Source organism: Alternaria ethzedia, assembly GCF_023757985.1.
Source record: "Alternaria ethzedia strain BMP 0044 chromosome Unknown scaffold_3, whole genome shotgun sequence".
NCBI classification, from domain to species: Eukaryota; Fungi; Ascomycota; class Dothideomycetes; order Pleosporales; family Pleosporaceae; genus Alternaria; species Alternaria ethzedia.
In genome coordinates, this window is record NW_026056196.1 from 852,969 (window position 1) to 868,843 (window position 15,875).

At 53.3% G+C, this 15,875-nt stretch overlaps 7 protein-coding genes across 7 annotated transcripts; 3 read left to right on the forward strand and 4 right to left on the reverse strand.

The window, feature by feature from the left end:
• Positions 1 to 25: 25 nt before the first annotated feature.
• Positions 26 to 1,507, forward strand: J4E87_001784 (uncharacterized protein; the record flags this gene model as incomplete). The annotated part of the gene is made up of 1 exon (XM_049373425.1): positions 26 to 1,507. The coding sequence occupies one exon, from the start codon at positions 26 to 28 to the stop codon at positions 1,505 to 1,507; it is 1,482 nt and encodes a 493-aa protein (XP_049236795.1).
• Positions 1,508 to 2,225: 718 nt separating this feature from the next.
• Positions 2,226 to 3,909, reverse strand: J4E87_001785 (uncharacterized protein; the record flags this gene model as incomplete). The annotated part of the gene is made up of 2 exons (XM_049373426.1): positions 2,226 to 3,340; positions 3,396 to 3,909. 2 exons carry the CDS (start codon positions 3,907 to 3,909, stop codon positions 2,226 to 2,228), a joined length of 1,629 nt encoding a protein of 542 aa, XP_049236796.1.
• A 284-nt stretch (positions 3,910 to 4,193) lies between these two features.
• Positions 4,194 to 5,528, forward strand: J4E87_001786 (uncharacterized protein; the record flags this gene model as incomplete). Its single annotated transcript, XM_049373427.1, has 2 exons — positions 4,194 to 4,267; positions 4,313 to 5,528. The coding sequence occupies 2 exons, from the start codon at positions 4,194 to 4,196 to the stop codon at positions 5,526 to 5,528; spliced, it is 1,290 nt and encodes a 429-aa protein (XP_049236797.1).
• A 1,310-nt stretch (positions 5,529 to 6,838) lies between these two features.
• Positions 6,839 to 8,682, reverse strand: J4E87_001787 (uncharacterized protein; the record flags this gene model as incomplete). Its single annotated transcript, XM_049373428.1, has 4 exons — positions 6,839 to 7,167; positions 7,345 to 8,331; positions 8,381 to 8,499; positions 8,558 to 8,682. 4 exons carry the CDS (start codon positions 8,680 to 8,682, stop codon positions 6,839 to 6,841), a joined length of 1,560 nt encoding a protein of 519 aa, XP_049236798.1.
• Positions 8,683 to 9,091: 409 nt separating this feature from the next.
• Positions 9,092 to 9,787, reverse strand: J4E87_001788 (uncharacterized protein; the record flags this gene model as incomplete). The annotated part of the gene is made up of 1 exon (XM_049373429.1): positions 9,092 to 9,787. The coding sequence occupies one exon, from the start codon at positions 9,785 to 9,787 to the stop codon at positions 9,092 to 9,094; it is 696 nt and encodes a 231-aa protein (XP_049236799.1).
• A 253-nt stretch (positions 9,788 to 10,040) lies between these two features.
• On the reverse strand, positions 10,041 to 11,375 carry J4E87_001789 (uncharacterized protein; the record flags this gene model as incomplete). The annotated part of the gene is made up of 2 exons (XM_049373430.1): positions 10,041 to 10,949; positions 11,043 to 11,375. 2 exons carry the CDS (start codon positions 11,373 to 11,375, stop codon positions 10,041 to 10,043), a joined length of 1,242 nt encoding a protein of 413 aa, XP_049236800.1.
• Positions 11,376 to 11,955: 580 nt separating this feature from the next.
• On the forward strand, positions 11,956 to 15,875 carry J4E87_001790 (uncharacterized protein; the record flags this gene model as incomplete). Its single annotated transcript, XM_049373431.1, has 5 exons — positions 11,956 to 12,279; positions 12,327 to 12,701; positions 12,753 to 13,413; positions 13,463 to 15,811; positions 15,865 to 15,875. The coding sequence occupies 5 exons, from the start codon at positions 11,956 to 11,958 to the stop codon at positions 15,873 to 15,875; spliced, it is 3,720 nt and encodes a 1,239-aa protein (XP_049236801.1).

Below are 15,875 nucleotides of genomic sequence, written 5' to 3' on the forward strand. Positions count from 1 at the left end.
TCGCTGCTGCTTGACCAGCGCGATCATGTCATCAGCAACATCTCCACCACCCATCTTCCAGACCGACACCATCCCGTCCAGCATGACACTGCCTCCAGCTACACCAACTCCTCTGAAGCGGAAGCCATCAGGCAACTCTTCTCCTCCTCGGGAGTCTCCAAAGAGACCAAGACTGTCCACCGAGGAGACCCTACACCCTACAAAGCACTACGCCGTATACTCCCACAACCTCCTCGAAGAACCGGGCACCGCCAGACCCCAGCTCCTCAGCGCATCCCCCGTCTTCGAGACCACCCAAAAGGCCATGCGTGACCACGCTACCCAAGCAATCGAAGCAAACGTAAAATGGGGCGGCACCAAAGAGCTCAGCACCAACCGACTCTACGAGATCCTCGATAGCAAAAACCATGTGGTTCTACGCTACGAAATGGATATTGTCTTCCCCGCTGGTGAAGACGCGGACAGCGTGAAGCAGTGGAGCCGCGCAAGCGAGCTGGACGCTTTACCAGTACAGTACGGTCTGTGTGTGGAGTATCTGAATGACAACTACGACGAGGAAGAGGGGGTAGAGCGCTCCCTGGTGGTCACTTTTGGTAGTCTAGGCGAGGCCAAACACGCCATGAAAAAGTCGGCGGCGGCGTACATTGGCAGCTCAAGTGGACTCAAGGTATCTGAAAGGCGGATTGAGATGGTAGGGGAGGAGGGAGAGATTCTTCGACGGTGCAAGATCGAAGAGGGGAGGAGAGATGCCCAGGGTAGGTTTATAAGGGAAGAAGACTTGTTTTTTGAGCTGAGCGGTGCAGAATCGAGGGTGCCTGGCGACCTTCCACCCGCGCCCGAGGGATTGGAGTCATCTGCACCGCCATCTCCTCAGCCGATTACTGCTCCTGCCATTACTGCAGTTGTACGCCAAGCTATACCAGAAGTCGCATCAAACAGTCCCGCTCCCGCGACACCCGAATCAGAAGCGGCTCCCGGCACTCGCCGCCAGTCTACTCGGATTAAGGTCGAGACCCAGGCTGCTAAAGATATGAAAGAAGAACAGCTTAAGATCGAGCCCAAGCCCAAGCCCAAGCCCAAGCCCAAGCCCAAGCCCAAGCCCAAGCCTCAGCCTAAACCAAGGGCTCTAGCCAGACCCAAGGCTCCAGCTAAGCCGAAAGCCGCAGCCAAACCGAAAACCCCAGCTAAATCCAAGACCAAAGCCCCAGCTCAAGATCCGGTCGACACAGCCTCTCACTGCACCTGTCGCGGCCTTGACGATGGTAGTCTAATGATAGGCTGCGATAACGACGCTTGTCCAATTGGATGGTATCATGGTCGTTGTATCGGCATCTCCAAGCCGATTCCAAAGAACAAAGAATGGTATTGTGGTATGTGTACGAAAGAGATGCAGAACAATAAGGATACGGGTGTTGCGACGGTACATGCGAAGACGTCTGCGAAGAAGAGAGGTGGCGGTGCTGGCGTAAAGACAAAGGCAAAGGCGAAGGCGAGGAAGAGGAAGTAGGGGTAGGTGGATTGACGTGAAGGTTGGCTGAAGGGACTGTGGAATTGTGCGCTGATTGGCATAGTCGTCCTGGGGCTTGTTAGTATGTATATTACGATAGTAATTCGTGATGTTAATAGACGGTCTTACCGTTCACGTTCGCACTCCAATGACGTTGTCCTGTTCTACCACATTTCAAGCTAGGCCTCTTTCATATCTACCTTCGGTCTCTGATACTGCGCCGGTGTCTTGATAACACGATGTAACAAGGCATGTCCAAACCATGAGCTGATAAAAGAGAAGATGATAACCCCAATGGTGATATTGTCCATTTCCAGTTGACGCACTGCGCAAAGGTCCGGTCAGGTGGAGAAGATGGGGGATTTCCGCACGTCGTGTTCAGGTTTAGTGCTCGGATATGTGAGAAGCGTCAGCTTGTGATGCACAGGATGCAGTAACCAATCAAGGAAACTGTGTTTGGGGCCATGAGGTGGGTGCGTATCACAAGGTGGTAATGACGCGGGTGTCAGCAAACGCCTTCCGCTTCCTAGTCACACGCAACGTGGTTTGACCAGCTTGTCGCTTTGGCAAGACGGGATTTGCTGGTATATCACGTAGCATCGGCACTATCGGCGTGTGATTCGTACGAAGTGCAGCGCGTAATGGGTATCGGATTCGCTATGCAAAACGCCAAAGCAATGTTCTCAGCTCTTGTCCCCAATTTTATCCAAAGCTGCGCTCAGTCAATCTCGGGCATCAACTCGTCGTCATCGACGAGATCTGGATCAACCTTGCTTCCCAGATCGGTGTCTTCCAAAAACGAACGACCACGGAGGGCTTCGGGTAGGTACTCCTGTTTCACTTTGCCGTCTAGGTAGTGCGGGTTGTATTTATATCCCTCTCCGTAGCCCATGTCCTTCATCAATTTGGTAGGTGCGTTGCGGATGTGATGTGGAATGGGCAGTGCTGCGACGCCTGGCTCCTTCAGCGCATCGTAGGCGTTGTTCATACCCCGGTATGCGCGCGTTGATTTCGGCGAGAGGGATAGGGCGGTCACTGCGTGGGCGAGGTTGATGCGGCATTCTGGCATGCCGATCTTCTCGCAAGCAGAGTATGTGGCTGTCGCAAGGGACAGCATCGAGTTGTCTGCCAGTCCAACGTCTTCGGATGCGACAACGATGAGCCGACGGGCTATGTATCGTGGATCCTCGCCAGACTCCAGCATACGTGCTAAGTAGTATAATGCTGCGTCGGGGTCGGAGCCTCGTATTGACTTGTGTAGTGCGGATATGGTATCGTAGTGTTGGTCGCCGGCGCGGTCGTATACGAGGGTTTTGGTGAGACTCTGTTGTATCTTCTCTTTGGTCATGTCAGGCTGCTTCGCCAGGCTCATGGCGAGTTCGAGGAGATTCAGGGCTGTTCTGGCGTCGCCGTCCGAGAAGCGGGCGAAGTATTCCAGCATCGGCTTGTCTAGGATAGGGGATGTGACGTTGTCTGCGGCCATGGCGCGCTCGAGTATTCGTACCAAGTGGTCTTCTTTGAGGTCGTCAAGCGTAAAGGTCCGACATCTTGACAGCAAAGCTGAGATGACCTTGAATGATGGGTTCTCGGTTGTTGCGGCTATCAGTGTGATTGTGCCCGACTCTACGGGCCCAAGGAAGGCGTCTTGTTGTGTCTTTGAGAAGCGATGTAGCTCGTCGCAGAAGACGATGGTCTTTCGACCTGTCAGCTGCAGGTCTCTAAAGGCCTCTGCGAATATCTTGCGCACTTCCTCCAACTTTGTGCTTGTGCTGTTGATCTCGACGAAGCGTGAGCCGGACGTGTTGGCGATTAGTCTGGCGATCGTGGTCTTGCCTAGGTACGGAGTCAGCTTCCAATTGGAAAGTGGAGGACACAAAGGAAGTATTACCTGTTCCTGGTCTCCCCCAGAGTACCATTGACGGTAGTCTGCCTTCATCGACCATGCCTCGAAGCACGCCGCCTGGCCCTACCAGCTCTTGACCATATACATCGTCCAATGACATGGGCCTCATGCGCTCGGCCAGTGGCATGGCATCTTCGACAGCCTTGAGCTTCCGCGCCCGTTTCGGGACAGATGGTGATTGCTGCTCGCCATTGGCTTGTGTATCCGGTGCTTCTTCGAGAGGCCGTTTTGTACCTGGCGGGGGTGTCTTTGATATCTCTATCCGCTGTGTCGCTGTTGGCGGTGCTGGCTGTGCGGGTGGTGACGAGGTTGGGTGTCCATTCTTCTGTGTCGCGCCCGGAGGTTTGCGTGCACCTGGCGTAAAGAAGCTATACGCCTTTCCCAGGTTCGGCGTGCCCTGAGGTTCTGGCTCGAGCAGAAACTCTTCGCAGCCGCTGTCGATGTGTTCGTTGATTCGGGCGTCTTTGACGGCTTTAGTGCAGATGGGGCAGTCGACCATGTCGAAGATGAGTGGCTCGGCGCACGCGACGCGAATTATTCTGGGGTAACGCGACGAGCGAGGCCGGCGCTATCTCGGATTTGTCCCCGCTTGATGACGGCAGACGACGGACGGGAGCACGCAATGCTAGACGCTACAGTTGGTGACTCTTCTGGGTTTACTCATCTTCCAATGCCATTGCCATGCGAAGCATCGTGACTCCGGCTCTCAGATCTATCCAAACCTCAATCAAGAGACCATCCGCAGCTCCAAGGTGCCCCACCAGCTGTCCCCCTCTCCGAGCCATGTCAGCGACAACACGAAGGGAAGACCCCTTCAAGCCCGCGAAGAGAGTTGCGGGCCAGAAGCAGGATGTCTGGTAGGTCAGAAAGCCTTACTGTCCTACAGATACTAATAATGGCAGGTCCATCGTCAATGAAGCTGCCGCGGCCTCGCCCGTGCAGCCCATCGTCAACATGGGCCAGGGCTTCTTTGGCTACAACCCTCCCAAGTTCGTCCTCGATGCCGCCAAGGCTGCGCTCGACCAAGTAGACTGCAACCAGTACTCGCCCACCAAAGGCCGCCCGCGGTTAAAGAAGGCCATTGCCGATGCCTACTCTCCCTTTTTCGGTCGCACGATAGATCCCGACAAGGAAGTCACAATCACCACAGGCGCAAATGAAGGCATGCTCAGCGCTTTCATGGGCTTCTTGGAGGAGGGAGACGAGGTCATTGTCTTCGAGCCCTTCTTCGACCAGTACATTAGCAACATCGAGATGCCAGGCGGGAAGGTCGTCTACGTGCCTCTTCACCCTCCCAAAGACGGCGCGACCAAGACAACGTCCGCAGCTGAGTGGAGTCTGGACATGAAGGAGCTGGAAGCTGCCATTACACCCAAGACCCGCATGATTGTCATCAACTCTCCGCACAACCCAATTGGCAAGGTATTTTCCAAAGAAGAGCTGCAAGCCATTGGCGACCTCTGCGTCAAGCACAACATCATCATCCTCTCAGACGAGGTTTACGACCGTCTATACTACGTCCCTTTTACTCGCGTCGCCACTCTGTCACCAGAGATCGCCAAGCTCACATTGACAGTCGGTTCAGGAGGAAAGAACTTCTACGCTACCGGCTGGAGAGTAGGCTGGCTGATCGGACCCGAGCATCTGATCAAGTACGTCAGTGCAGCCCACACACGAATCTGCTACAGCAGTGTCTCGCCGCTTCAAGAAGCCACCGCAATTGGGTTCGAGCAAGCTGATGCCCACAACTTCTGGGACGAATCGAAAAAAGAGATGAAGGCCAAGATCGACAAGTTCACTGCTGTCTTCAATGAGCTTGGGCTACCCTACTCGGATCCCGAAGGCGGATACTTTGTTTTGGTAAACATGTCCAAGGTCAAGTTGCCAAGCGACTATGAGTTTCCTCCTCACGTTGCGGAGAGACCAAGAGACTTCCAGCTCAGTTGGTTCTTGATCAAAGAAGTTGGTGTAGCGGCTATCCCTCCAACTGAATTCTTCACGCCAGGAAACGCGCACATCGTGGAAGATTGGCTACGGTTCGCCGTGTGCAAGAACGATGACGTGCTGGAGCAGGCCATGGAGAGGCTGAGGAGTCTTAAGAAGTATATTCAGGAATGAAACCACCACATCGAATATCAGAAATGACAAAACAAGTATTTTCACATTCCCGTGACATTCCTCTCGTGATACGTCCCTCAAGATCGTTTGCAGAACCGTCCAGGTCTTTGTTGATCGTGTCTGTCGCCAGTTCATACCACACCGCCGCACGCGCCTTTCAGTATCCGCCCCACGATTACGTTGCTCAAAGTACTCCTCACAAAAGCGACTTGTGTGGCGTAAATATCAGGAATTAGCTCTGATACCAAGTTGACTCACGCCCCACTCGCCCGTCTGCCAGTCACTCTCTGATTACTTCCCTTCACTTCCACGGATCCACTCAACCGCTCATTCAGTCACGACCCCCACCACTGGCCTACTTAGTCACTTACCTACTTCAACCACGTCGCGTTCACGCAACTCAGACAGCGCACCACTACCAACATGCACATCACAAGCCTGCTGTTCGCCCTCTGGCTACCCATCCTCGCTGTCGCTCTAGCGCAAAGCGGAAGCTCGGCCACAACACTCACAACAAAGCCATCGCCCATATCTCCGCGGTCTATCTCACCAGCTTTACAAAGCATCTACGATGTCCTAGACATCTTGTCGCCCGGTCAACCTCATCCTACACTTACACCACCCAAGTCCACGTCTACGTCCACGTCCACCACCGAGTCAGGTAGTACATTCGTTATTACAACCACACCGGGCGTAGGAGTGGTGGTGACAGTTATTTCACTCACGACATTACGGAGTACGATGACCCCGCCGCGGTCGCTTCTTTCCACTACGACTTCATGGACAACACTAAGCCAGGTTGCGGGACGTAGGCGGCAGCAGGAGGAGACGGGCGAGGCGGCTTTTGCTCCTGTCAACACACGTCTACCCGCAGCGGAGAGGGACTCGGAGCGAGAAGGAGAGGTCGGGGGAATGCATTGAGGAGACTTCACTCTGTCCCGCGTATGTAGGGGAGGTGAATGACCAGAGGGGAACGACCTTACCGGGAAGTTGCTGGATGTCAATGGCGGGATTGGAAGATGGTTATCTAGAGACAACGGGTGTGTGCGGTGTATTCTGACGGGAGATGTAATGGAAAGGCGGACGGAACGCCCAGGGTTGCATGATAGAAAGAAACATTAATGGTCAGGGCTGCTATAGGGTGTGGTGAGATGGCACGGGTGCAACATCGTACATGGGTTCTTTCATTCGATACTCCCATTGGTCGATCGCTTATTCTTGATTGCACTTGCACTGCATCGATAGTCTCGAAGGATGTGCAGAAGATGTAGTGGTATCATGTACTCATTGATTCATTATATATCAGATCATTACTCGTCATCGTCATATACTTCTCGGTCTTGGAAGACCAGGAACTCGCCAGCATCGTCGCCTACAATCTTCTGCCACACCTCTTTGACATTATCAAGCACTGCGTCATCGAAGGCGAGGTCCATGGAGGGAGGTGGAAAGCGAATGACATGGTCGGTATCGGTCGGTAACGTCTCCGATCCGGATGACGATTGCTGCTGGTATTCGACAGACCATAATATGGTAGGAGATGGCGAGACGTCTTCCGCAGACAACAACGAGTCTACAGCTTTCTGAAGCAGGGCAAACCCATCTCGGCCGCTCACCGATGTCGAAGCATATAGTACACCTGGGGTATAGTCAGTAACATGAAGCTAGAAGACCATGCATTGACAATGTAGAGGATGTGCCGTTGTATCAGGTTGTCAGAGTTAATGTCTTCAATGGTATTCAGACAATGTAGATAAGTATTCGTAAGGTTTGTTCATCATAACAGCGTAGGGGTGAAGTAATAGAAAAAACTTACATTGACCAGAGGGGCATTCGCCAGTGTCGCTCGAATGCACAAAGACGTGAACTGGCGGAAGCTCTTCAGCTTGCGACTCCAGCGTCAAAGATCCGGGCGGGAAGACAACGACAGCAGCGGCTGGTGCTGGTGCTTCCTCGGCGATGGGAGGGAATAGATGCGACAAAGAGGATGACACAATGGTCATCGACTTGCAGTATGTATCCTCAGAAGCAGATGAGGAATTTCCTCCTACGATCCACTTCGCGGTGACAACTTCGCCATCTTTCAGGCGAAGCTTTGTACCATTCTCGGTTGTCTCCGGGGCGCTGTCAGTGGGTGGAGTTACGCCTTTTCCAAGGACATAGACACCACCACCCACAGCACAGGCTCGACACGAGACTTGGCTAATCTCTGACAGGCCACCCCACTTCGGTATGACGGCGCCAAAACCAGCACCGAATACTCCGATCGAACGTAGATGTGTCGCGATTCTTGGTAGAGCGTATTCGGTTGTCGTACGGTCTGCCCTGGTGGGCGAGAGCGTCAAAGCCATCAGAGGTCCTTGCAGACTGGCTGGAACCTTGAACTGCTCCGACAAGAAGCTCGAGAAGGGCTGCTGACGGTGCTCCTCCCAAACTTCAGTCTGTTCCTCGTACTCGCTGATGAAGCGCAAGAACTTCATCAAGGCGCGCTTGGCTTTGAAGTCGAGGTCGTGATCCTGGAAGACATCCTCGCGGCCGTTGGGCACCTTCAGTAGTCTTCCATGCGATGACGAGCTTTCGCCCGGTGCATCGGCAGAGTATACCCACCAGGTACCGACAGCAAGAAACTCGAGTTGACGGTAGACCCTCGACGAGACGAGGTAGCCTAGCAGCGAGGAGCGCGCGTAGATGACCTGGGGGCTTAGAGACAGGCTGTATGCCCTCGAGAAGGATAGCGCGGGGCCTGAACCAGTAGCCTCAGGCTTGGTGACTGCGACGTGGGAGAAGGCAGCATTCGAGGTTTCTGCGATGCATTAGCGACAGTCTACCCATTCAACGTCATCCCTACTTACCACCACTCATTCGCTGCGCCCACTCTTCAGCTTCTTGCAAGCTAAAGGCAGCCTCGGCACCGCCGTAGTAGTCATTCTCGTCGACATGGAGGATCTTCTTGTCGGAGCGCGACAAAGCTCTTCACGCGCTGCGTCAGTCAGATCGCGTCCAGCCTCGCCGACGAGCAAGATACATACAAAGCGAGAAGAGACTGCTGCAGGCCAGTGCCTACGATGAGAACATCCCACTCAGTGTTGTCGAGGGTTTCCATGTTGGAGCTGTAGGAAAAGATTGAAATGTCGGAGGAAGATGGTAGCGCCATTTTAGCGTGGGTGACTAAGCGGGGCCTGGTGACAAAATCTGTCGCTGGCTGCCGAGGAGTTTTCTTCATCATCGCGCACGCTCAGGGCATCCCGGCATTACGTATGGCCTGTCCGAAAAGCAGCCTGGTCTTCACTGATCGGGACTTGTGCGCGTGAGAAGAATATCTCGTCCGGTATCTACTGCTTTGGATTTCACCTGAATTAGCGGCTCGAATGTGGCGATACATCACCTTAAGACACGCGATAGCTCGTTTGAATGCGTATGAAATGAATGCGCTTTGGGCATTTTCCCAGTAATGGCTACGCATAAGGGGGGAAGGTCGGTCCATGCGACAATGCAATTCTTCTTAAAGAGATGGCTGGCACGATCTGATCTGATCAGCTACCCATGACATGGAGAACCTTTGCTCACGCCTGATTGCCCTCCACCAATCGTGAGATGCTCTCAACGATTCCGACTATATCTTGCGGGTCGAAGCCCAGCCCAGTCTCACACTCAATCACATTCATCTCATCCTGCTTCATCGCAGCGATGATCTCGCTGATAGAATCCTTATGACTGTCATATCGCTTATCGAAGACATCGCCTGCCCTTCCGCGACTCACAAACCTCTCTCTTGCCACTTCTCGATCAGTACACAATGCTAATACCCAAGTATTGCCATTGGGCTGCCATATATCTTTGACACTCTCCTTGAAGGTCTCCCACCGATCCACTCCCCTAGGAAAGCCATCTATCAGGATCCGTACGTTTGGCGGAACAACGCCATCAGGGAAAATCCGCTCCCGAACGTACTTGGGTGTTCTGTTGGACGGCGCCAGTGTTCCTGCTTTGACGTTCTTGGCGAGATCTCCCAGCTCCTCTACCGACAGCTTGCATTTTATGCGAGCGGGATGGCCAGTCGAGTTTGAGGAGACCAGGTTACGGAGCTCATTGCCGAGGGAGAAGTGGTCTAGGTTGAAGTGTTTGGCTAGAATGGTGCATATCGTCGACTTGCCGGCGCAGGGAGGGCCGAGGACGAAGATGAGAAGGGGCGGGGATGGTTCATGTGGTTCGGGTGCAGAGATGTGCAATATAGACTGGGGGTTGTTATCGGTGCTCATGGTTTGGGTGGTGTGTACGATATGCGCATCGACAGTTAGAGAGACGAGGTCGTTTGTGCCTCGAGAGCTGACTATATAGTCAATATACTTCACACGTTCTTTGACTTCACGAAAGTGCTGCTCGCTCGTGCTAGCCCTCGACTTACACAGCGTTTATATGTAGGAAGGTGCTGACAGTCCAGCGACGTTGTAATTGTTTAGTGTCGCATTGTCAACATGCTTTCTAGCAACAGTGCTCTCGTGTATCTAAGTGTCAGCCTCTTGCTTCACCATCGTCCTCGTGCGCCCTGATGTCTTCTTCCTTGTCCCATACTTTGTGTCCCGCGACCCACGTTTGGAGCACCTCGCCATGCTCATTCAATACCGTCAAGTCTGCTCTTCTACCCTCTTTCAGCAAACCTCTTCCACCTTCTCCGTCAACGCCCATAAAGGCAGCCACGTTTTCTGTGACCGTGCCTACAGCCTCTGCGATTCCACATCCAGACCAATCCATCAAGTTCCTCACACTCTGCTGGAGCGGTATACAACCACCGATCAACGTGTCGGTTCCAGCAATCGTCGCCCGTGTACCATTCTTCACCTGTTCAAAGGGAATTTGCGAGTGGCCAGGGTATGTTCCATCCTTGAGTGAAGCAAGTTCAATGCTGTCTGTTATCAGAATCGACCGCTTTGGGCTTGAGCGATGGAGCAAGGACACGGTATTGGGATGCAGATGCTCTCCGTCTGCAATGATAGTGTACCACGGTGGTGCGACTTTTCCTGAATCCGGTAGCGAGACCAGACCAGCTAGTCCGGGCGCTCTCGATGCCCAAGCTGGCATGGCATTCAAGGTATGCGTCAATCCACTTGCTCCAGCTTTCAGCCCCGTCAATCCTTGTTCATACGTGGCAGTAGAATGGCCCATTGCTACTTTGATGCCCTGCGACGTAAGCGATTTGATAAGTGCAGCTGAATCTTGGAGTTCTGGTGCGACGGTCACAAGCTTGACAGTAGATTGCAGATTAGTGGATCCGTACACAGTCGAAGGGGAGGTTGAGCATAGGTGAAAGAGGGAGCTGTTGTGCGCGCCATTCTTATCTGGATGTAGATATGGCCCTTCGGTATGAGCTCCGAGCAGAGATGCTGAATAGGAAATCTGCCGTGGCTTCAGAGAGGGAAGAATCTGGAGCTGTGTCAGTAGACTGGCACAATGTATGGACTTATCCATCATTCAACTGCACGACAAAGGTGTCACAGTACGCTACATCTGTCTCACCTTTTGGAATTCATTACTCTTTATAGTTGGTAGGGTTGCCCAGAACCCCGTGACACCCTGAGTCGCGTAGTACCTCGCAATATCATCGATCTTGGTCGCATATGTCTTTTCGTCCTCATAGTGTGTGAAATGGAAGCCATTTGCCCCATTGGTGTGCAATTCCAAGAAGCCTGGAGCTATGATAGTGTCTTCCAAGTCGATGGCCTCGCCCCCAATGTAGCCTTCTCTTTTCAGGATAAGTCCGGTCTCATCTGAGATAACGAGATGGTCCTCGACAAGCTCGCCATTGAGGATGTAGCGACAATTGGTGAAGAGAGTGAACCAGCCTGACATAATGTAGACCTGGCCAATAGCGCGCTCGAAATAGGTCGCGGGTAACTTCCGTTAGCAAGGCGTGAGCAAGGAGATCATGAGTCGTTCCAAGGTGGAGGGGACGATCAGCCCCACCATGCCCTGATTGGCCAATGCAGCCACACCATGTGCATTGACGTCATTATACGCGGATCTCGCGATCCATGAACGCGACAGCCAGGGTGATTACCAGAATTCCAGCCACAGTGGAGATTTTGACAGCTTCGTGCCGTGGCACAAGCAAAGGTTGGGTACGCGTCGTGCGCAAAAGGTAACGCGGCTGCTCCTGTTGCAGCATTGGGCGCACTTGCCCTACGTCATTGACTGCAATTGGCAGCCCCGCGCGCGGGAACTCTTTTATGGTCTTGCAGCTTGCTTGTTCCTTGCTTTCGCTTCTCAAGCGGGGAGATCTTCGCTAGGCCCAAACTCTCCCAATATATCTCCATCGGCCCATACGATCCTCGATCCTCCCGCAACAGCCGCAACTGCTGTGAGCCCTTTCGCCCCTCCACACCCTTGACTTTTGACTTGGGCGGTCACTTCGGAGGAGATATAGCACAGCATGGCGTCACAACAGCAGCAACACGCTCCGGGAGGACATTACTCGGGCCATAACCCAATCCCTACCGTCAGGCAGTTCGTCGAAAACCTGGACAAGGACAAGGCGGCTCGAGACAAGAGAATAGACGAAGCATCCAAGCAGCAGAACCAGCAACAATTGCAACCCCATAAGCAGCAGGAAAGACAAATAAAGGGTACAGAGCAGGTGGTTACTGACCCTACGACTGGTAGGGAAGTCACCATTGCCGATGTCAACGAGGATATGATGGACGAGGTCGAGAACCCGCATCTAGTCATACCAAATGCAAACCTTGATAAGCAAACAGTACGTCTTCTATGCCGGCTCTATATTCACTCGCTAATACTCTGCAGCCCATCAAGACCGATGCCTCCCAGTCGCTCGAAGACTACAAGCACAACCAGGATGTCACAGCTCCACCGGATCCAGTCGCCGAAGGCACGACGACCGACGTACCTATTCACGGCGAAAAGACGAACGTTCTCTTCCACCCGACACCCTCGGTCAGCTACGAACCCATGTTTGCCGCACTCGAAACACGGGCCAACTACCTGTGCGCAGGTATCTTGATTGGAACAGTTGTCGTAGGCAAGATGTTCGGTGGCGCACTGAAGGGTCTAATACCACTCGGCATGTGCCTGGCTTCTGGCGTATTTCTCTGGATGAAGGAAGTCGTGCGCAGCGGACGAGAGGTAGAGTGGGACAGCGAGCAAGTCCGTGGCCAGATGGTGTGTATCTGCGAAGTCCACCCACATGAGCGATAGCTAACCATCTTGTAGGCCTCTCTGAACTTGCTACCCGAGTCCGTCGAGTGGATGAACACGCTTCTCGCTATTGTGTGGGGCCTCATCAACCCCGACATGTTCTCTGGCGTTGCAGACATGCTTGAAGATGTCATGCAGGCCTCCGTACCAGGTGTCATCGAAAACGTCCGCGTGGCCGAAATCAACCAAGGAAGCAACCCGTTGCGCATCCTTAGCTTGCGAGCACTTCCGGACTCACACATGGGCGACATGAAGAGGTCCATCCACGAAGAGAACAAAAAGACGAAAGACCCACAAGAAGCAGCAGCAGACGAAGAAGGTGGAGATTACTACAATCTGGAGGTCTCTTTCGCATATCATGCGAGCCCCAGTGGAAAGCGAGTTTCGGAGAGAGCACGAAACATGCACATGCAGCTGGTATTCTACTTGGGGATTAAGGGTCTGTTCGGTGTTCCGCTGCCCATCTTCGTCGAATTGCAGGGACTTGTCGGCACAGTCCGCCTGCGTCTCAACATGACACCCGAGCCTCCTTTCCTAAAGACGTTGACCTTCACGTTGATGGGCGCACCGCAGGTCAGTGCCGGATGTACACCCATGGTGGAAAAGGGTGTAAATATCCTCAACCTTCCATTGATCAGCAACTTCGTCAACTACGCCATCAAGGCAGCAGCAAGCAGTAAGTGAGTCTCTCAAGAGGGACAAAGAAAGCATGCTAATCAGCCTAGTGTACGTTGCGCCCAAGTCTATGTCTATTGACATGCGAGCTATCCTCCAGGGCGACTCCGTTCAAAAGGACACGGAAGCCCTCGGTGTTCTCTGGATCCGTATTCACCGCGCTGTTGGCCTAAGCAAGCAAGACAAACGCGGATCGAAACATGGTGGAAGCGACCCTTACATCACTATCGCCTTCTCAAAATACGGAAAACCCATGTACTGCACTCGGGTCATTACCGATGATCTGAATCCGATCTGGGAAGAGACAGCAGCTGTTCTTGTTGGACCGGAATTGATCAAAGCCAATGAGAATCTGAGCGTAGAACTCTGGGACTCCGACCGACACACCGCCGATGACATTGTCGGAAAGGTCGAGATTTCCATGCAGAAGATGATTCAACACCCCGGCAAGATGTACCCGCAGACTTCAAAGCTGGCTGGTATGGATGCCGATAGCGAGATGCCTGGAGAACTTCACTGGGAAGTCGGCTACTTCACCAAGCCGAAGTTCAGGAAAGAGATGCGAACGGACGGCAAGAACAAGTCGCTCCCAGACGAGTTGAAGGACAAGCCTGAGTTACAAGACGAGAAGGGTGTCATCAACTCCGAAGAGGATGATGCTGTCATGCATACTCCACCGGATCCTCTGTGGCCCAGCGGTATCTGCAGTGTGGTTTGCCACCAGATTGTGAACCTAGAGCTCGAGAACGTCAAGGGTAGCGCCGACCCTAGAGGTCGCGAGTACGAGCCTGCGAAGCCTTACGGCGAAGGCAAAGAAGAGACTGGTGGCAATCTTCCGAACAGCTACTGTACGATCTTGTTCAACGACGAGCTAGTCTACCGAACTCGTTCGAAGGCTGTCTCATCTCAGCCCATCTTCAACGCAGGTACCGAACGATTCGTTCGTGACTGGCGATCGGCCATCATCACGGTAACGGTGCGCGACCAAAGGAACAGGGAGCACGACCCCATTCTGGGCGTGGTTCCACTGAAGCTATCTGACATCCTCGAAACATCATCACAGGTTACGCGATGGTATCCGCTCGACGGTGGTATCGGTTTCGGTCGCATACGCATCTCTCTGTTATTCCGCAGCATCGAAACTCGTCTACCACCGCAGATGCTTGGCTGGGACGTCGGCACCTTCGAATTCCGGTCGCAGCGCATTCTGGCTTTAGGCTACAACCATCACCCCAAGATCAAGTTGCGGACTGGAGGTAGCACCGGCAAGCTAGGCCGCAGCGCTGCCACCAAGCTCCAAGAAGGCGATGGCTATTACTGGGATTTGGAAGAAGGCAATGGGAAGAACAACGTCCGATTACCAGTTAAGCACCGCTACAGGTCCCCGATCGTGTTCGAATTCCACATCAGCAATCATCGCAAGGCCGACGCTTATGCCGTGATTTGGCTCCAGCACTTCATCGACAACGAGGATGCCGACATTAACATCCCAATCTGGAAGACCGCTGCTCCTGCTCGACTAACACAGAACTACATCACCGAATCAAACTGCCACAAGGAACCTGGTCTCGATGACCTCCAAGAGGTGGGCCGCCTGCAATTCCGTGCTCGCTTCAAGGCCGGTACAGACGAGGCGCACGCTGCTTTCATCACCGACAATGACACACGCGAGACCTTCGAGACATGGGAGGCTTGTGTTACGGAGGGTGTTCGAAACCACAAGGTCGAAAAGGAGATACCAGATCGCGTGCAGGAGCTGCATGACCAGTCATTGACTACAGGACGTGACATCCTGAAGAATGCGAGTGAGGAAGAGAAGCGTCAGTGGCTCGCGAAGGATGGTCAGGACTGGTCAGGTGCTTTTGGAGACAACCCGAAAGCCTACATGAATACCAGACGCCAAAAGAGACGTGAACCTGGCGTTGAAGAGCCACTACACGACCGTCACCATCCATCCGACAATGAGGATAACGACGACTCTGATGACGACTATGGCGCCAACTATTCTTCATCCGATATCGGTGTCGAAGATGCTGATACGGTAGGCAACGCGAAGGCTATGAGTGGTGGCCAGGGCGGAGGTGATCAAAGCAAAGGCAATGGTCAACTGAAGTCACAAAAGACCGATCTATCGCCAACCGAGGATCATCAAGCTCGCCAGTCCATGTCAACAGCTCGTACAAGTACCACAGCCGAGACAGATGAAACATCATCGAGCGGAAATGGAAGTGTCAACAAGCAGAACAAGAGAACTGAAGAGAGGAAGCACCGTGGGCTGATGCAATGGAAGCCTGCACGAAATGCGAAATTCGCAAAGGATGAGGCTAAGATCGGGCTGTCTAAGTTGAAGAAGAAGGTCACTGGAGGATTGGACGGAAGGCAACCCGGTGTTGAGACTGGTGAGTTTTTCATGGTACCCATAAGCAAAAGATGCAAACTAACACGTTCACAGAAACCGGATAA